General features: G+C 43.1%; 1 protein-coding gene across 2 annotated transcripts in view; it reads right to left on the bottom strand.

Annotated features, from left to right (window-relative positions):
• The window catches only part of PC (pyruvate carboxylase), a 587,030-nt gene that overhangs the window by 142,073 nt on the left and 428,368 nt on the right, over positions 1-16,589 (bottom strand). For both annotated transcript variants that reach the window (XM_085877423.1, XM_085877424.1), the window contains one exon: positions 4,648-4,804. In XM_085877423.1, coding sequence (XP_085733549.1) covers positions 4,648-4,804 — 157 coding nt within the window. The remainder of the gene's footprint in view (positions 1-4,647; positions 4,805-16,589) is intronic.

Raw genomic sequence — 16,589 nt, forward strand, 5'->3', positions numbered from 1 at the left:
TGTAGTTAGGCCCAAACCCGTTGTCTAGAGGGAATAAATGTCATTCATGAGGGCTGCGACTCTTGAGGATAGCCGTTTTTCTTTTACTATCTTTATTTTTGACCAGCCGCCATTATTACCACCACCAACCACGTCTCAACAGCCATCACAACAACAACCACCAACCACAACGCCGCTTCACCACTACCGCCACGACCTTTACCGTCACAACTCGCCACCATCGCATCACCGTCATCTCGCGCCACTCGTGGGCACCGATGCTGGACTCGTGTAGAGCGCGCACCGAGCAGCGTGTTCAAAAGCATCGCGGACTTTCCGCAGAAAAACGGATCAAAAACGACTCACGCCCACTTTTGTTCCGTCCAATCGGTGAGCGAGGGGCGATTTGGCCCCGCCTCCAGGGCGTTGGAGGGCGGTCGCTATATGCAAATTCATGGATCAAAAAGCATTCACGCCCACTTTTCCTCGGGCCAATGGGGAGCCAGCAAGAGAGGTGAAAGGTCGGAGGCAGAGGGTCAAAGATGAAGGAGCGAGGCCACGGGGGATATAAGGGGCCGAGTTCGCAGTCAAGAGAAGCAGTTCGCAGGAGGAAGAGTTCGGAGTTGGAAGTGGAGAAGAGGGCAGTTCAGTTCGCAGGAGGAAGAGTTCAGTTCGCAGGAGGAAGAGTTCAGTTCGCAGGAGGAAGAGTGCAGTTGGGAGTTCGCGGAGTCGGAGTGAAGAGGACGGAGCTGTGGAGAGGCGGCGGCGGCGAAGGCGGACGAGGGGGTGCTCGCGTCGGATTCGGGGAACTGGGGAGGAAAAGGCCGGCGGCGCGACCGAGGTCGTGGTGGAGACGCTCGTCGCGGGACCCAAGATTTTTGTGAAATCCTCCTTTCCCCGAGCATCAGCAACCCCCTCCTGTTTCCCCCCGCGCTGAGATAGTGCGACAAAAGGGGGCCCCCTTCCCACCCCCTACCAGACACTGTCCGCGAGGCCCGCGGAGTTGAGGCACCACCGCCGCTCCGCGTCTCATCATCAGACGGGTAGGCCCGACACGGTCTCGGCCCCAGGCCCGCCTACCCCCTCATCCTGGAGGGTGGTTCTCTTTTCTTTTGCTTTGGGAATATGTGTTGTCGGCGCCGTCTGTGAAGTAAAATTGTATAAGTGTTGCCGTGTGCTCGCGTAGTCGGTATTAGATCTGCATTGTCGCATTTGCTTTTTGTCTTCTTCTTTTCCATGTGCTTTTGGTGGAATTGTATATGTGTGCTTTCCGTTCATCGCGAAATAAATGTGCTTATTATTGAACTGTTTTCCCGCTTCGCTTCGTCATTTCTTTCATTGAATCCTCATCTTGCTTCACGTAAAGGGTTGATCGTGGGTTAAGACGCCCGATAATTAATCGAACCGTCGAGGTCGACGAATAACACCGCTCGGTTATCCCGATAGTACGGAACGGGTCGCTTAAGTGGCCCGTGTCCGAAGTCGACCTGCGGCGAGGTGCGATCGCCCGGTCTACCCTCCGTGTGGGTACTTAGGTAGGTCGAATTTGGCGAGCAACCCTATCCCACGCGGGGGCCGATTGGCTCGATCGCGGTGAGACCGAAAGGTCCACCCATGACTGGTTCCCGGCGTTAGTCCGAGAGGGTCACGACTGGATTGTCCGTCCGGTGGGCGACGTGCCGCGATTCGAGTTACGTGGCCGTTCGCACGCCGGCGGGCGCGAATCCGCAACAATATATGTATATATATATATATATATATATATATATATATATATATATATATATATATATATATATGTCTCCTCCTCTCTCCCACAAGTCCCAATAAAAATGGTGCATCAGACAAGATTTAATGATCAAATGAGGACTTCAATGAAGATTATTGCAATATGCACTGGTCAATTGAGGATAAATAGGCCTTGTACTCCTGATGGAAAACCTCACTTGGCTCCCTGCAGATGTGGTCGAAAAATTTTAACGTACACATCCAAAAGCGCAGTAATCCTTCTAAAACTGCCTTTGTTGCGGTGAAGTGGCTTCCAATTTATATGTGCATAAAAAAATGTGAAACAAAATTTTATTTAAACGTCCGCTCCATAGCCATGCAAAGGCAAAATAATGCATCTTTGGAAATGCAATCATTTTTCTGTTTTTTCGTGACACCTTGCAGAAAGACAAATCTATTGTTGCTGCTGCTCTAATCATAGACTCCAATACACACCCTCCCCCCCACTCCCACATTTCTGCACAAATATACATCTCCAAGGAATCTCTTCACAATACCACTCTGTCTAAATTTGCCCCAAGAAGTCCTCAACAGCCAAATTTTCCTTGCGTGATGGGTTTAAAAAAGATGCCTAAATAAAGAATGATCAGCAAATATCCAATTTTTGGAAGACTGCCCTCTCTTCGAAATTTCCAACGTCCTCAAGGTCTCATCACATTAGCTGCTTATGATGTAGCATTTTTGTTTCAAAAATTGCTGCCAGTCTCTCTTTTTAATGGCTATGCCAACAATTATACAATGTCGAGGCTCATAGAAAAGCTGGAATATAAAACACAATACAACTTAACAGATAGAACAAAGTGAAAAGTGGGGTAACCACACCGACAGCAGGGTAGAGGGACACGACTGTAGGAGACCCGGAGGAAGAATGGCTCTGGGGAAGAATGAGAGTGAAGGAAGAGGGGGTTTGGAAAGGAAGAGGGGATTTGGTGCAACTTTTGCGACATGGCAAAGCTGAGCTGACTGAATGCTTTCCTCAAAATTACTTTCAAGCCCCTTTCATTGTAAAAACACAACATATTACACTCTTAAGAAAATAACCGAACCATATATTTTTTTACAATTCCCATTACCTTCCAGAGAACCTCATTACCCTCGCTGAAGGAAAGGGTATTGCATTTGGGTCCGTTTGTTTGTTTGTCTGCACAGAAGTTTAGTGTTTTTATCCGCAACTGCTTGTCGGATTGAGATGAAATTTTCACCATAGGAGCGACTACTCATGTGGAATGTTTTATTGATAATTATGACGTCATAGGTGACGTGGTATGGCAGCCATGTTGGAAAAACGGAAAAACTTTGCATCTCCATCTCTGAAACCGCACCAAGGTAAAAATTTAAGCTTGGCACAAGGCAAGACTCCTCATGGGGAATGAGTGTAATTATTTATGATGTCATATGTGCCTTCGTTATGACATCACAATTACATAGGTAGAATGCTACATTTTATGAGTATGAAAAATTTTGAAGGTCATCTTGGGATAAAATGATCCACAGAAAAACAATTGATGACATCATCAGTCACGTGATTCAGCAGCCATAGTGTAACAAAAAGAAAAAAAAAACTTTCAAAAATCTTCACTGAAGTGGCTGAACAGATTTAGGCAAAACTTTACACGTATGACCGCCTATCCATGAGGAACAAAATGTTGACACATATGACATCATCTTCCTCTCCAGAACGGCTGGACAGATCAAGGGGAAACTTCACACAAATGTTCCCCAATCTGTGGGGATACCAGGGTATTCATGAATAATTGATATCACATGGTCTGGCAGCCATATTGGATTGAGCGAAAATCTTTAAACAAAATTCTGTCTCTTGAACCGCTTAATCAATTGATTCACAAATGATTCAATCATTTGATTCATACTTCACAATTTATGATCTGGTAGTGATGGGGAATACATGTTATAAATTTCAACCTGATTGGATGCATGGTCTGGCAGCCAGAATTTTTATTTTTTGATCTGGGTTCGTTTTGATATTTTAATTTTTATTATTATTATTTTAAAATAAGGTTCACTTGGCTATGCCTGGATGGGTTTGAGGGCGGAGGAGTATCAGCTGAAATGCAAATCCTATCGAGATTCCTCCTGATGACTTCATCTTTGCTTTTTTGGGTTCCTTCTGATTACTCCAATGTTGGACTGTACATATTTGGTCTTCCATTTGATTTGAATTGAATTTATTTTAATTCCATTCGAAATTCAATTGAATAATAATAAACGTCATGGGTCAGGTTCAAGTGTCCGATCAAAGTGGACATCTTGGTACCGGCTTATCATTGTCAGCAGTTATAAAGCGGCAGTTCTAGTTATGTCTCATATTAATTACGTAACATACCAGTGCACAAACACCACACAAAATACACCACACACAACAAGTCCCGGTAAGGGTCCGCAATCTCTGATTGCTCTTTTTCTTGTTTCCTTTTGAAATAGGTAACTTACCGGACAAAGACATTCATGGAAGTCAGTACACTTTTTCATGAATACCAAGCACATTGTACAGTCGAAAATGATGAGGTCAACATAACAATGTACAGGATTTAAACCTGGAATCCCAGCGTCATGGGCCATGGGTTCTAATGGAAACCTTATAAGCATGAGGCAGTTTTCAATCTATGAAGACTTTCCTGCGTCTCTTTACTCGGATACTTTCCAAACTTTTGATTGCCCGAGCATCTTATCTGCAGGTTTCCTTGGGACTACTTATATACAATGTATGAAACAATGACGTATTACAATTTGGACTTTGGCTTCATACAAGCTGCGCACACAGTTATGTTTCTACATATCCACACCCTCCTTACAATCACGATATTTTCTACCCTGCACTTAAAAACAGTAACGTAGCTAAACCAAGTCAATGCAACACACCTGTAGACGGCATTATCAGGGTAATTAGTGTATCCGACAGCGTTAGCTCCACGCAGCAGCATCATGAATGGGATATTCGGAATGAGTGCGCGCAGCTCTTGCAACCGCCGCCAAGGGCACTCGTAGAGGAAACGCATCGCCACATCGAATGTTGCTCCTAGCAGGAGGGTGGGGCAGAGGACATGAAGGATGGATGAACAGCAATATAAATCAAATATAAATAACAACATCAAGCCAAGCATGAGAATCACAGTCATTATTGACTGCTCCTCATGTTTACATGGACATCTTCCTTGCTGCCTCCATCCTGCCCAATCCAAAACCTTGTATCCTAAAGCCAACCTCAGGAGAGCTCAATCGCATCAGAAACAGTTTTGTTGGTGTTGTTGTTGTTGACATATTCACACTGCTCTGCCTGAGAGTGAGCAGGAGATAAGGAACAATGCATAAACAGAAACAATCTACAGTGACTGTCCCCCAGAGGTTGTGATAGTGGGGAGTTAGCATAACAGTGGAGGCAATTAGGTGTAGCCCACTCAGTATCGCTGCAATGCAATTAGCAAGAAAGCACAGTGCTTGCCCCAAAACAAATCGACAATGCACATTGTCATTGAAGCAAAGCTTGCCACTCTTCACACTGAAGCAGTCTGATTAGCTCTCAAGCAAAGAGATGCAAAGAGCACAAGATGACAAGATAATAATCAGTGGTAATGAGAAAACTAATACCTTGTTGGAAACACACACACACACAACCTAAACGATGCAACTGGAACACAGTTGCTCAGAATTAATTTGAGCGATTGGCATTAAATGCGAAGAAACATCAGATTTTCACCATTTACTGCAAGATTTGACAAATGTGACTTAAGAGAGCAGTTTGCAGATCAACTAGATTGTCACCACTCTCTACAAAGAAGCTCGAGTTAGAACGGTGCACGCGAATTGCTTCGTCGTGAGCACATTGCATCGAAATGAACCTCAAGTCCATTTAAGGCAATCTTGCCATACTGCGGCCATTTCTCACCAACTTAACCATTTATCCTGGTGAAATGACAGGAGATATTTTTGTATCATCACCCGGTGGTCTTATCGTGAGTATGCTATCCTGTGTGTGCTCATTGCATCTCTGCATAGGCGATGATCTAATGACCATTGAAATATCGCAATTTATTGCAGCTGAAAGGAGTAATGATTTGAGTGTGGGTCAGGGTGGTTCTCCACAAGTGTGTCCAATGAGTTAAGCTGCTGCATTAAGAAAGCGATCGACTATGGTGCATAGGTGTGGAGATGGATCGGCGACAGACACTTGAAGAGTGCAATAACTCGTTTCTTTGTCCGACTTTACTTGTAAGTATATTTTGCAGACACTTAACCCTTCTAACCTTGAGCTCCTTTTGGCTCCCCCATCCTGGGCTCCCTGGAGAAAAATCCGGCTGCTCGAGTATATGGAGGTTTGAATAGCGACTGGTGAATCGGCCGCCAGGGTTCAAAGGGTTAAACAAAATCTTTTCCACAATGCAGATTAGTCTAAATTGTCTCCTTAATATCCTCGCAATTCATGTAAAAGTACATTTACATCTCATAATGTCCATGGCGTATGAGTAATACAGTATTGGCTTCGGGTTCCTCCATGGGACTGAGATACCGATACCAGCAGAGCCTGGTGTTGACTCTGTGGTTAGGGTGGCGGCTTGGGATCCTCGGGTCCTGAGTTCAAGCCCCGTCGGCCGCTGAATTAATACACCAGGGGGTTGACTCAGCGTGTCATCCTTCCGAGGTCAGCGAAATGAGTACCAGTTCTAGTGTGTGTACTGGTAGAGGGGCACTGCATCAGCGACACAGTCGCGCTTCAAGAAATGATAGCTGCCATATGACCACCATACCAGCAGAACAACAGTGACAACAAAAAAGTCGATCACTTAGTCGACTTGGCCAGTGAAAGAGGAGTCAAGGAAGACAAAGTGAAAGATCAACGCTCTCCAACAACAAAGTGAATGATAAACAAAAACAATTTGGACACTTTTTGGAGGAATCAAGATGAAGTTAAAACAACTACCGTGCAACAAATTTAACCTTTCAGACAGATATCTGGAAATAAAACCTTCAATCCTTTACACAAAGCATAAATAAAAGTGTGAAATCAACGCCGCTGGCAACACAGTGATGTTGATGGGGACACAACAGGAAAGGCTCAGACACAGCGCTGACATCGCAGCATAGAACATGCTGCCTAGATATGGTACTGGCTGTTTGCATATATTACATCGGAATCCTCGCTGAATGCCCTACGCATATCTCGTTGGACGGAACAAACAGACACATCTCGGAGCAATAAAAATTCACACTGCCACCAAGTTTGCATCAAATGGCTCCGCGCACAAATTCAACATGGGTCGATTCTGCTCACCATTCTTCAACTAGCAATCAAGGATACCGATGAGCATCGGTGGACGTAATAACAGGCAAAGTCCAACAGGAATGTCCCATATTTCAAACCAATGACACCTGAGACACAACACTGATTGAGAGCAGTCTCCTCTTGGAAACAAACGTGCCCTCTCAATCACAATGTGTGCTTTCACCAAGGCAGCGGGGGAAAAAAAATCTTTCGAACACTGTTTGCAATACGTGCTCAGCATTCCAAAGCCGTGCATTGTACCAGGGACCAAATGAAACACGCCACATACACACTAGAAAAAAAGCACATTTTTCAATTATTTAGCTTAAAAGTTGTTTTTGGAAATGCTGATGTCAGTAATGAAAACACTCGGCTCGACAGCTTTGCTCGTTTTCATCACACCAATCGCTTGAACAAATTAAGTTCTAACTATTAAGGAGTTTAAACAAAAATTGAAAGCAAAAGCACCAAAAGGGAACAAATCAGGTATGCCAGTGAAAAGGTTGAAAATACAACAGAAGAATCTCAGATGGTGGTTGCCTTTGCTGAGCATTCATATCCGCTTTCAGGAACTCCGTGGTACATCCCTGCGGGTGAAAGCAAAATGCAGGTCTCGTGACATTCTTTTTGGTGACCAATATTTGCTTGAAGCAAGTTGGTTTCATAATAAATGGAAAAGGGTGTATTGATAGTGGGATGATTCTTTGGTCTAGCTGGATAGCTTAGAGGAACGCATACTCGAGCCCGGGTTCAAACCTCAGCCCAGGTATAAACTTTCGTCCTGGCGTTTTGCATGCAGGGTGAGGAATCCATGTCAGTGCTGACCATCAGAAGGGCATTCAACTGGAGCAGCTGCCTGTCAGTACTGGTTGTTGGGGATATTAAAGATCCCACCGTGGTTTTTTTGCTGGAATCCTGAACAATTCCTGCCTAAACTGAGGCAAGCAAGTGGTCTGATATTCTTGGATATCCCTTGACACCAGGTTACCCTGCTCGCTCTGTCAGAGTGTAATTGTTATTGCTTGGGCAGCAGATCCTACACGATAAATAAATTCACACACGCAAGTTGTCGACATGTCACATGTGAACGACCATCTTCGACTATGAAGGGCAACCACAATTTTTTATTAATTTTTAAAACCTTGGTCATCCAATAGTTTATGTTTTGGATTTTTCAAGTTGTGTGCATAAGCAGGATTTGGTGCATATGCACCAACCCCAATAATTTTACAGTGCAGTGCCTACCTGGTGACACCATCCTCCAACCTTTCCCTCACAACTCCTACAAATGAACATCAAAAGTAATGGCATGTCAAGTACTAAAGCATGCATTCAAATTCGAACACATATCATTTAATATTGAGCACCATAGACTGCTATGCCCTGAAGTGACATTGAGTAGAAGCTCTCAATATCTACAAAATACTATAATGGCTCAGCCTCTCAAATAGCCTCTGACAGTCTAGCATTGCACCAGCCTTTTCGTGGCAGGGTTGTTCTCACTTATGGGTGCAGAGGTGAAAGGAAAATCACTGGCACCTGAAAACAAGTTGCTTTGGGCAGATGGGGCTCATTAGCCTTGGTAGGCAGCTCATCAAGGAGAAGGAAACCCTGAATCCAAATCCACCACTGCTTTGCGGTTCAGGTTTTGAAATCAACGGCGAAGGGTTTAACAGGGTAAATGCAGCAATCCTTTTTAAAAGAGGTGGCCTTTGCATTCGTTAACTCGTGGGCCACCCTTGGGCAAGGTGTACTACCCCATTTTAGCCTCCCGATCAGGGTTATGTGAAGTCATGGGAGCAGGTGGCGGATGGCCATGCAGATAGATGGCGCATATTGCCAGTAATGGCTGCATGGCGTTGATGCTCGACAGAGGATTCTCTCTTGGAGAACAATCGTTAGGATCACCTGTCTAGTATTGACACGGCCAGGAAAAAGGCAATGGCAAACCACTTGAGTACAGGCCAATAAAACAATCATCAACAAAATTAATGATATAACGCTATGATACCAGATGATGAACCCCCAGGTTTGAAAGCACCCAAAAGGCTCCTGGGGAAGAGGACAGTGTTTTTATTTTTTTTCTTTTCCTCATATTTTTTCCTCAGAGTGGAGGATCATGTAGGAGCTAGATCATATAACGGATCATGATGCAACAAGACAAAAGGAACAGCAGAAGGAAAGGGGAAAAATACACAATATTGGGGTTGAAGGACAAAATGGAAACTTTGAAGATAACGGATGGGGTGAAGAATGAGGACGAGGGAAGGACAGGTGGTGGACAAGATGGATACAGTAGCAATCTCTCAGGAAGTAAAACAGGAAAGTCGAAAAGAGGTGGGCTTGGGGAGAGCGCATGGGGGTAGAACAGATCATGGTATTGCATGGGGGATGATATGAGATGGTGATGAACAACTGCAATGAAAACCTGAAGGGAAGAATGAGTTTGAAGAGACGGAGGAAGTTGGTTGATCCACAGGTGGGGAAAAAAGAGGAACGAATGAGTGGAAGTGAGCAGTGATTCTGGATTTTAGGAGTTTTACCAGAAGGGGGGTTGTTGACAGACCTTGTGCACCCTGCAGCAGAAACATGAGGGGGGGGCATAGCATGGAAAGAGCAAAGAGTGTAATAATAGAGGGGAGGCGGTAGAAGACAAGAGAGACCACTGACGTGCCTGTGATGGGAAAGTGATAGGCCCATCGACTCAGGTTCATCGTGGGAGATTCCACAATGATCTTGAGGGCCTTGGATTCCATGGTGTCACGCAAAGTAAGATGTGAGGCAGGGATGCCAGCACAGAGGGGAGTGCAGTACTGCATCAAGCTGTGGATGAAGCCCAGTCAACAACTGAATTTGCAGGCCAACTTAGAAGTGTGGTATGACCAAGAAAGATTATGGCTGATTGTGCCACCAAATAAGTTTGAGTGACTGAACTTATTCAAGAGGATTGTTATGAAATAGATGGAAGGGATTGCCAGGTGGTCCTTTCGGAGAGAAACAGTGAGAGTGTGGGATTTCTCAAGATTGAGAGACATATTCCAAGTGTTTGACCAGCTCGCGATTCTATCAAGGTCTTCAGAGTTTGAAGATGCTCCTGTCTACATTCATGAAAGGATGGAAGATGCTATGGCAAAGGGTGGAGTAATCAACAAGGGAGATAAAGAGGATTTTCCCGAGAGTCAGATATATCATTGATGAAGATTAGGAATAGGACGGGGCCCAGAACACTGCCTTGCGGCACCCCAGTCTTGATAGAGAGAGGAGATGAAAGGATCCTGTTTAGAGCCATACTTTTGGTACAAGAGTTGAGAAAGACAATAAGCCAAATGTGGAGTTGGCCTTGGAAAGCAAGGTGAGTGTTCGACTGTTTTAAATACAGAAGATATATCTGGACTCTAGAGACAGCCCCGATCTCTTGTCTGACATTTAGGGCCTCCATACAATGTTGGGAGAGCAGACATAGCATGCCAAAGGTAGAGTGACCTCTTCTGAATCCAGACGGATGGTCAGAGATCAGACCATTGGAGAAAAGGAAGGATTTGATGTCTATTGTGATGATGGATTCACAAGGATACACAAGGAACTTTGGCACAGGAGGAGGCCATTGGACCCATCAGGCCTGCACTGCACCAACCCCAGTATTGTCACTCATCCACACAAGCCAATACCCCCATACCCCATATATCTCCAATGTATCCAGGTACCTATCTAACCCCCATTTAAACTTATCCACCTCCTCTGCTGCAACTACCTTTCTTGTGAGACTATTCCATGCATTAACCACTCTATGACTGAAAGACCCCTGCCTTAAGATTGTCCTAACTTTTTTTTTGTATTCCATGTCGAGGCTCATCTAAGAGCGAATACACAGAAACATATAGCAAAGCAGGAGACAAGAGGGGTGGGAGAGGGAAACACAAAATAGTGGGGAACATAGACAAAAGGAGATCTGTGGAGGGGAGAGGGATAACATAGGGGAACTCTCATCTTCTTTACCCTCAATATCTGACCACTTGTTTCAACTGTCCACTGATGAAAAACTGCACTGCACCTATCTTGTCCACACCCCTCATCATTTTAATTTTAAACAACTCCATCAGATCCCCTCATAATCACCTCCTTTCCAACGTATAAAGTGCTGTCTCCTTCAACTGTTCCTCACAGCTTCAATATAGTCCCCCTATGCAATCCCCACACTCTATGGCAGCTATATCCTTCCTTAGATGTGGTGAATAAAACTGTACACAATATTCTAGATGAGGCCTCACTAAATTCCTATACAGTGTTAACCTGTTGTGTACATGATATGAAATACAGTATAAATCTACCTTTTGATTTATAATTCATCACCCTACGAATACAACCAAAAACCCAGTGAGGTTTACATATAGCTGCTTGGCATTACGCCGTTTTTTTTGGCCAATCTTTTGGCCAATCTATTAAAGTATCTAAACTTTCCTGAATTTAATCACGACCTTCTCTGCTATCTACCTTAGCTCAAAGCTTTGTGTCATCTGCAAATTTAGAAAGCCTACTCGCAACCCCACAATCCAAATCATTGTTGTAAATTATGAATAACAAGTAAACTAGAACGGGCACTCATTAGAGCGCATACCTTCGCCAATGCTACATTTTGCCCCCCCCCCCCAGAAACCGTTGATTGTGAGGGTATTTAATCCCATACCACATCTGCCATCTCATATGTGTTATGATGGCTTAAAAACATTAAATTCCCTGCTGTTTGACACTGATTCACGTACATTGTACAATTTCTGTATGAACTCCCTGACTTTTTTGGGTGTCGGTGTCAAGTTAATCTGATGACAACTGGTCACATTATAAGAAATTATTTTCTGGCATTTTAGGGGCATTTAGCACACACGAGTTTCTGTTTTTCTAAATAAGTTATTTATTGTGAACAAACAAACATTCATTGTACAAAAATGACGATTTTGACCTTTTCATGACCTCGACCTTGACATTTGTAATCTTAATTTTGTAAATGGTATTAGAGTGTGGGGAACAGAACAGTCAACATTTTGGTGTTGGTTTCATGCAAATCGGATAAGAATTGACCGTGTTATGACAAAAACCGCACATTTTGCAATGTCGTGACCCCCCCCCCAACTTTGACTCCCAACCGCTAATAAGGGTTATTACGTCATTGTGTCATGTCACATATCACAAGATAGGGCATTGAATTCTGAACATTTTGGCATTAGTTGCATGAAAAATTGGATACAAATTGACCGCGCTATGGTAAAAAGACGATTTTGACCTTTTCATGACCTTGACCTTGACCTTTGACCCGATCGCTCCCAAAATCTAATCAAATGGTCCTCGGATAATAACCAATCATCCCATCAAATTTGCTGCGATTCAGTTCAATACTTTTGAAGTTATGCGAATAACAAACAAACAAACAAACACACATATTCACAAATAAATAAATACACATCGATCAAAACATAACCTTCGCAACAAAGTTTGCGAAGGTAAAAAAACACATAAAATGTCATTGCCCCCATTGTTTTAGTAATTTTGCTGAATAGAGTTGAAGGGCCAGCCCATATTTATGTACAACTAAAACGGCCACCAGTTTACCAGTCGGCCATCTTTGATCAGATCACAGAATAAAGTGAGGGACACGTGTAGGCCATCATGTACTGTGCTGGTGCTAAGTTTGAACAAAATCAGACGATGCAAGTGTGAAAAAGGGTTGGGGACAAGTTTAAGTAACAAAATGGCCACCAGTCGGACATCTTGGATCTGATCTCGGAAATAAATGACGGATATGTAAGCCATCATTCGTTATGTGTATGCCAAGTTTGAATAAGATCGGTAAATACATGTCCGAGAAATGGTTGAGGACGTGTTCGACACTGGGGGTTTTTTTTCTTCACAACTGAAGTGGCTGCCAGTCGGCCATCTTGGATCTGATGTCAAAAACAAATGAAGTGCATGTATATATATATATATATATATATATATATATATATATATATATATATATATATATATATATATATATATATATATCTATAGGTCTAGAGTTCCCAAATTCTTCAGTGATTCCTTTATTAAATAAAAGTGTTACATTCGCTATTCTCCAATATTCTGAGGCCTGTCCTGACTCCAACAAGCTGTTAAAGATATCCACTAATACCATGGTTGTGTGTTCTGCCACCTCCTGCAATACTCTTGGATGCATATTATCCGGCCCTGGAGCATTATCACCCTTTAATATTTCTAACTGCTTTTTCACTTCATATACTCCGACATTCTAAAAGCTTTTGCTCTTCTAAATCTCTTCTAAAAGCCTTTGCTCAGCTTTGTGGAATGATCTGAGGTTGCCTTCGATCAGATTTGCCTTCCAGGAGAACTTATGTTTTTTCAAGGCAACTGCCTCAACACAGAATTCAGAGTACCATGGGCAAGATGATGGGTATGGTAACTGAAGACGGGATGGGATAAATTTGTGCATAAGAGAGAGAGCAGGTTTTTGTGGAAGAATTCCCAGGATGAGTTAATATCATGAGCAATAAATGGAGGAAACCAGTCCTGAAGAGAGATGGCTGCAGGCAGCCCCTGCCAATCTGCTTGAGTGAACTGCCAGACTCGCTGGCACCGAGGCTGTTCTCTGAGAATATCTTGAGAGATGTTGACCTTTCCAAGCATATGATCAGATGAACCACTCGGAGCAAAGGAAGAGCAGGAGATATTAGCGGGGAAGTTGGTCATAACTGAATCCAGAAGGGATGATTTGCCATTGGCAGAAATCAAGGTCAGAAGGTTTACAGATTGAGTCAGTCCTATGGAGTCACATAAGGCCTTTGCATAAGTGCCATGGCTGGTGAGAGAAGTATCAATACCCAGCCAATTGGCATGGTGACAATTGAAATCACTACATATGAGGAAGAGAGAGAGAGAGAGTTGGGATGAGTGATTAAAAGTTGGTCCATGTTGTCTGAGAGAGTGAAATCGCTGCTTGGAGGATGGTGCAGCACACAGGCAAACAAGAGGTGGAGCACAGAGAAAGTCACAGGAAGAGGTACTCCAAATGATGGATTTTCTGGTCAACAATCATCCACATGCCAAAACCCCACTACAAAGAGCCAAAGGCACAGATCACAGCAATTAGTGAACAATTGAACACGTTTGTTTGGCTCTCTAATCATGCAAAAATTGTGTACAGAGCACCATTTAATGTAACACTTTTATAACACAGTAATTGCAATATAAAACTTTTGTTTTGTACTGTATAGTTTCTTTCAGTTCATCAGATAGCAAAGCACACCAAAGTGTTGGCACTTCGACATATTCAAACCATAACTTGGAGTGGATCAACAAAATCTGCCACGTAGCTGCCAAGTCTATCATTGTGAGTGGCTGGCTGATGTGTACAACTTGTCCTGGGGGGCTTTATTGGGAATTCCGGCTCAGGAAGGTTGTGCGGCTGTCCAACATGTCCATTTCATCACCGAACAACAAGCCATCTCTCTTACTCTCAGGACTTTTGGACGACGGTATGTATGCTGGGCTGAAAGCTTAGCCCGAAGAATATAAAGCAATGAAAAAGAAGAAAGAATAGCAGGGACTGATGACCTGCTTGATGGCTGGGTGTGAGCAGAATGTTCAGCCAACTGAAGTGCAATTAACAGCAACCCAGAATGTCACACTGAAATTGCCAAAGTTGAAGACAATTGTTGAATCAAGAGTTGAACCGATGCTAAAGCTGGTACAGATAAAAGGTGTGCAAATAGTAAGCAATGGAGCTTTGTGTAGCAAAAAGACAGTTGGTGCTAGATGACTACATTTACTCATGATAATTGCAAACATTAGGCACAAATATGTGTGCAGTATATCAGGAAAAGTTTTTAACTGCATCATCATGCATACAGACATGTATGAAGCCAACATCTAGGGCATGCCTTTCAAGGAGAACTTTGATTGTTGCACCTCCTCCTTGCTGTGACAGTGTAAATGATGATGTCCATCTCGGGGACATCCAGCATTGTGCCCATGGAAATATGGACCATCGCATTTGAGTAAGAGATATTTTCTTAAGAAGTGTTCATTGATATTGGGAGAATGGAAACAATTCCCCATCAGTACATGGATTTTCCTAAAGCGTATAAAACTAAGATAAATTAGAACCACCCTCATATAGTAACACCACTTACGTTTCCTGTTTAATGCCAGACAGTTTCTGGTCCACCATGAGGTACATTTTCTGGAACGTCAAAGCAAGTGCAAGTTCTACATCAAGATCATATCACATTAGCTTTGCTTTCGTTTTTTTAATGCTCCTTTTGGATGAAAAATTCCTTCAAAACTACCAATTATTAATAGCCAAGGTGGGGTTGGGCTGGGGGTGGGGTTGGATGGGATGCATTTTAGCATCTATCAATATTACCTCCTTCTTGGTCTTTCAAAACAGAATCCTCAAGGCCCTCTGAGCATTGCATGTTCCATAAAAAAGGGATTGTCAGTTTAGAAAAAAAAACCAGGGGTTTTTGTACAAATAGTTTGACTTTTAATCAAGTTGTAAAATTAGTTTGAATCTTTGGGATTTAGAAAAGAAACAAAAGGAACACCAACACCGACAAATGTCATCAGATGCTCAAATGTCAAAGTCCTGCTTGACCACATGTGAAGATGTTACGCTTTTTATTTAACACATTAACATAGACTCGGGAGCACACAGCGGTAAGTTATTATACTATATAGTTACGATGGTGGGCAATGCTTGCTCAAATAGACACCTCCAGGATAATGATTTTCCCCAGAGGTCACTAAAAAAACAAACAAAAAAAAGAAAACCACATGTATGAATGAGGCCCATAAACACCAAAAACATGAAACGTACATTTGAAGTGTGAAGATGCACTTTTTTGTTGAGCATCACCAGGGAACCAAAATGACAGCAACAATACATGTTCCTGCAGCAAAGGAAAGTGCTGAAGAGAATGGATGAGTTGTTGTGCATGAGAAAAGCAATGTCAGCTCAGATCACATTTTATGGACAAAAAAAAGACATCTCCGGGTCAGACAGGTGTCGGTTGCATTGGACCCAACAACATGGAATGGTCCGAATTGACCTGACAATGCACACAGCGTTTAGGATATATGTACTCAGCCATGGTCTCTGGTATATGCTGCTATATAACTTAACACTAGAGGTATGTGCTGTGACCTTTGCCTCAACCTCTCACACCAACCCTCCCTCAACCACAAAGCTCACTTCCAACCCTCCCCCATTTGTATCCATGGTGTCTTGCTTATTCGTCCCATTTTGACCTTTCAGGTCATGTGCTATGATGGAAAGCCAGATAGATAAGGCAACAGCATCCCCAACCAAAAGTGCTACCAAAAGTACAGAAAAATAACTAACGACATGCTTTATCAATTAAAAAAAAATGTATGAATTACAGCAAGTCCTCGCTTAACATCGCACCGGTTAACATTGTTTTGTGATTAAGTCGCTGATATATTAGAGAACATACTCGTTTATAGTCGCTCAACGTTCCATTATAAAGTCGTT

The sequence above is a fragment of the Eptatretus burgeri genome, chromosome 4, assembly GCF_056783735.1.
Source record: "Eptatretus burgeri isolate ZD-2024b chromosome 4, Ebu_testis_v1, whole genome shotgun sequence".
Taxonomy (NCBI): Eukaryota; Metazoa; Chordata; class Myxini; order Myxiniformes; family Myxinidae; genus Eptatretus; species Eptatretus burgeri.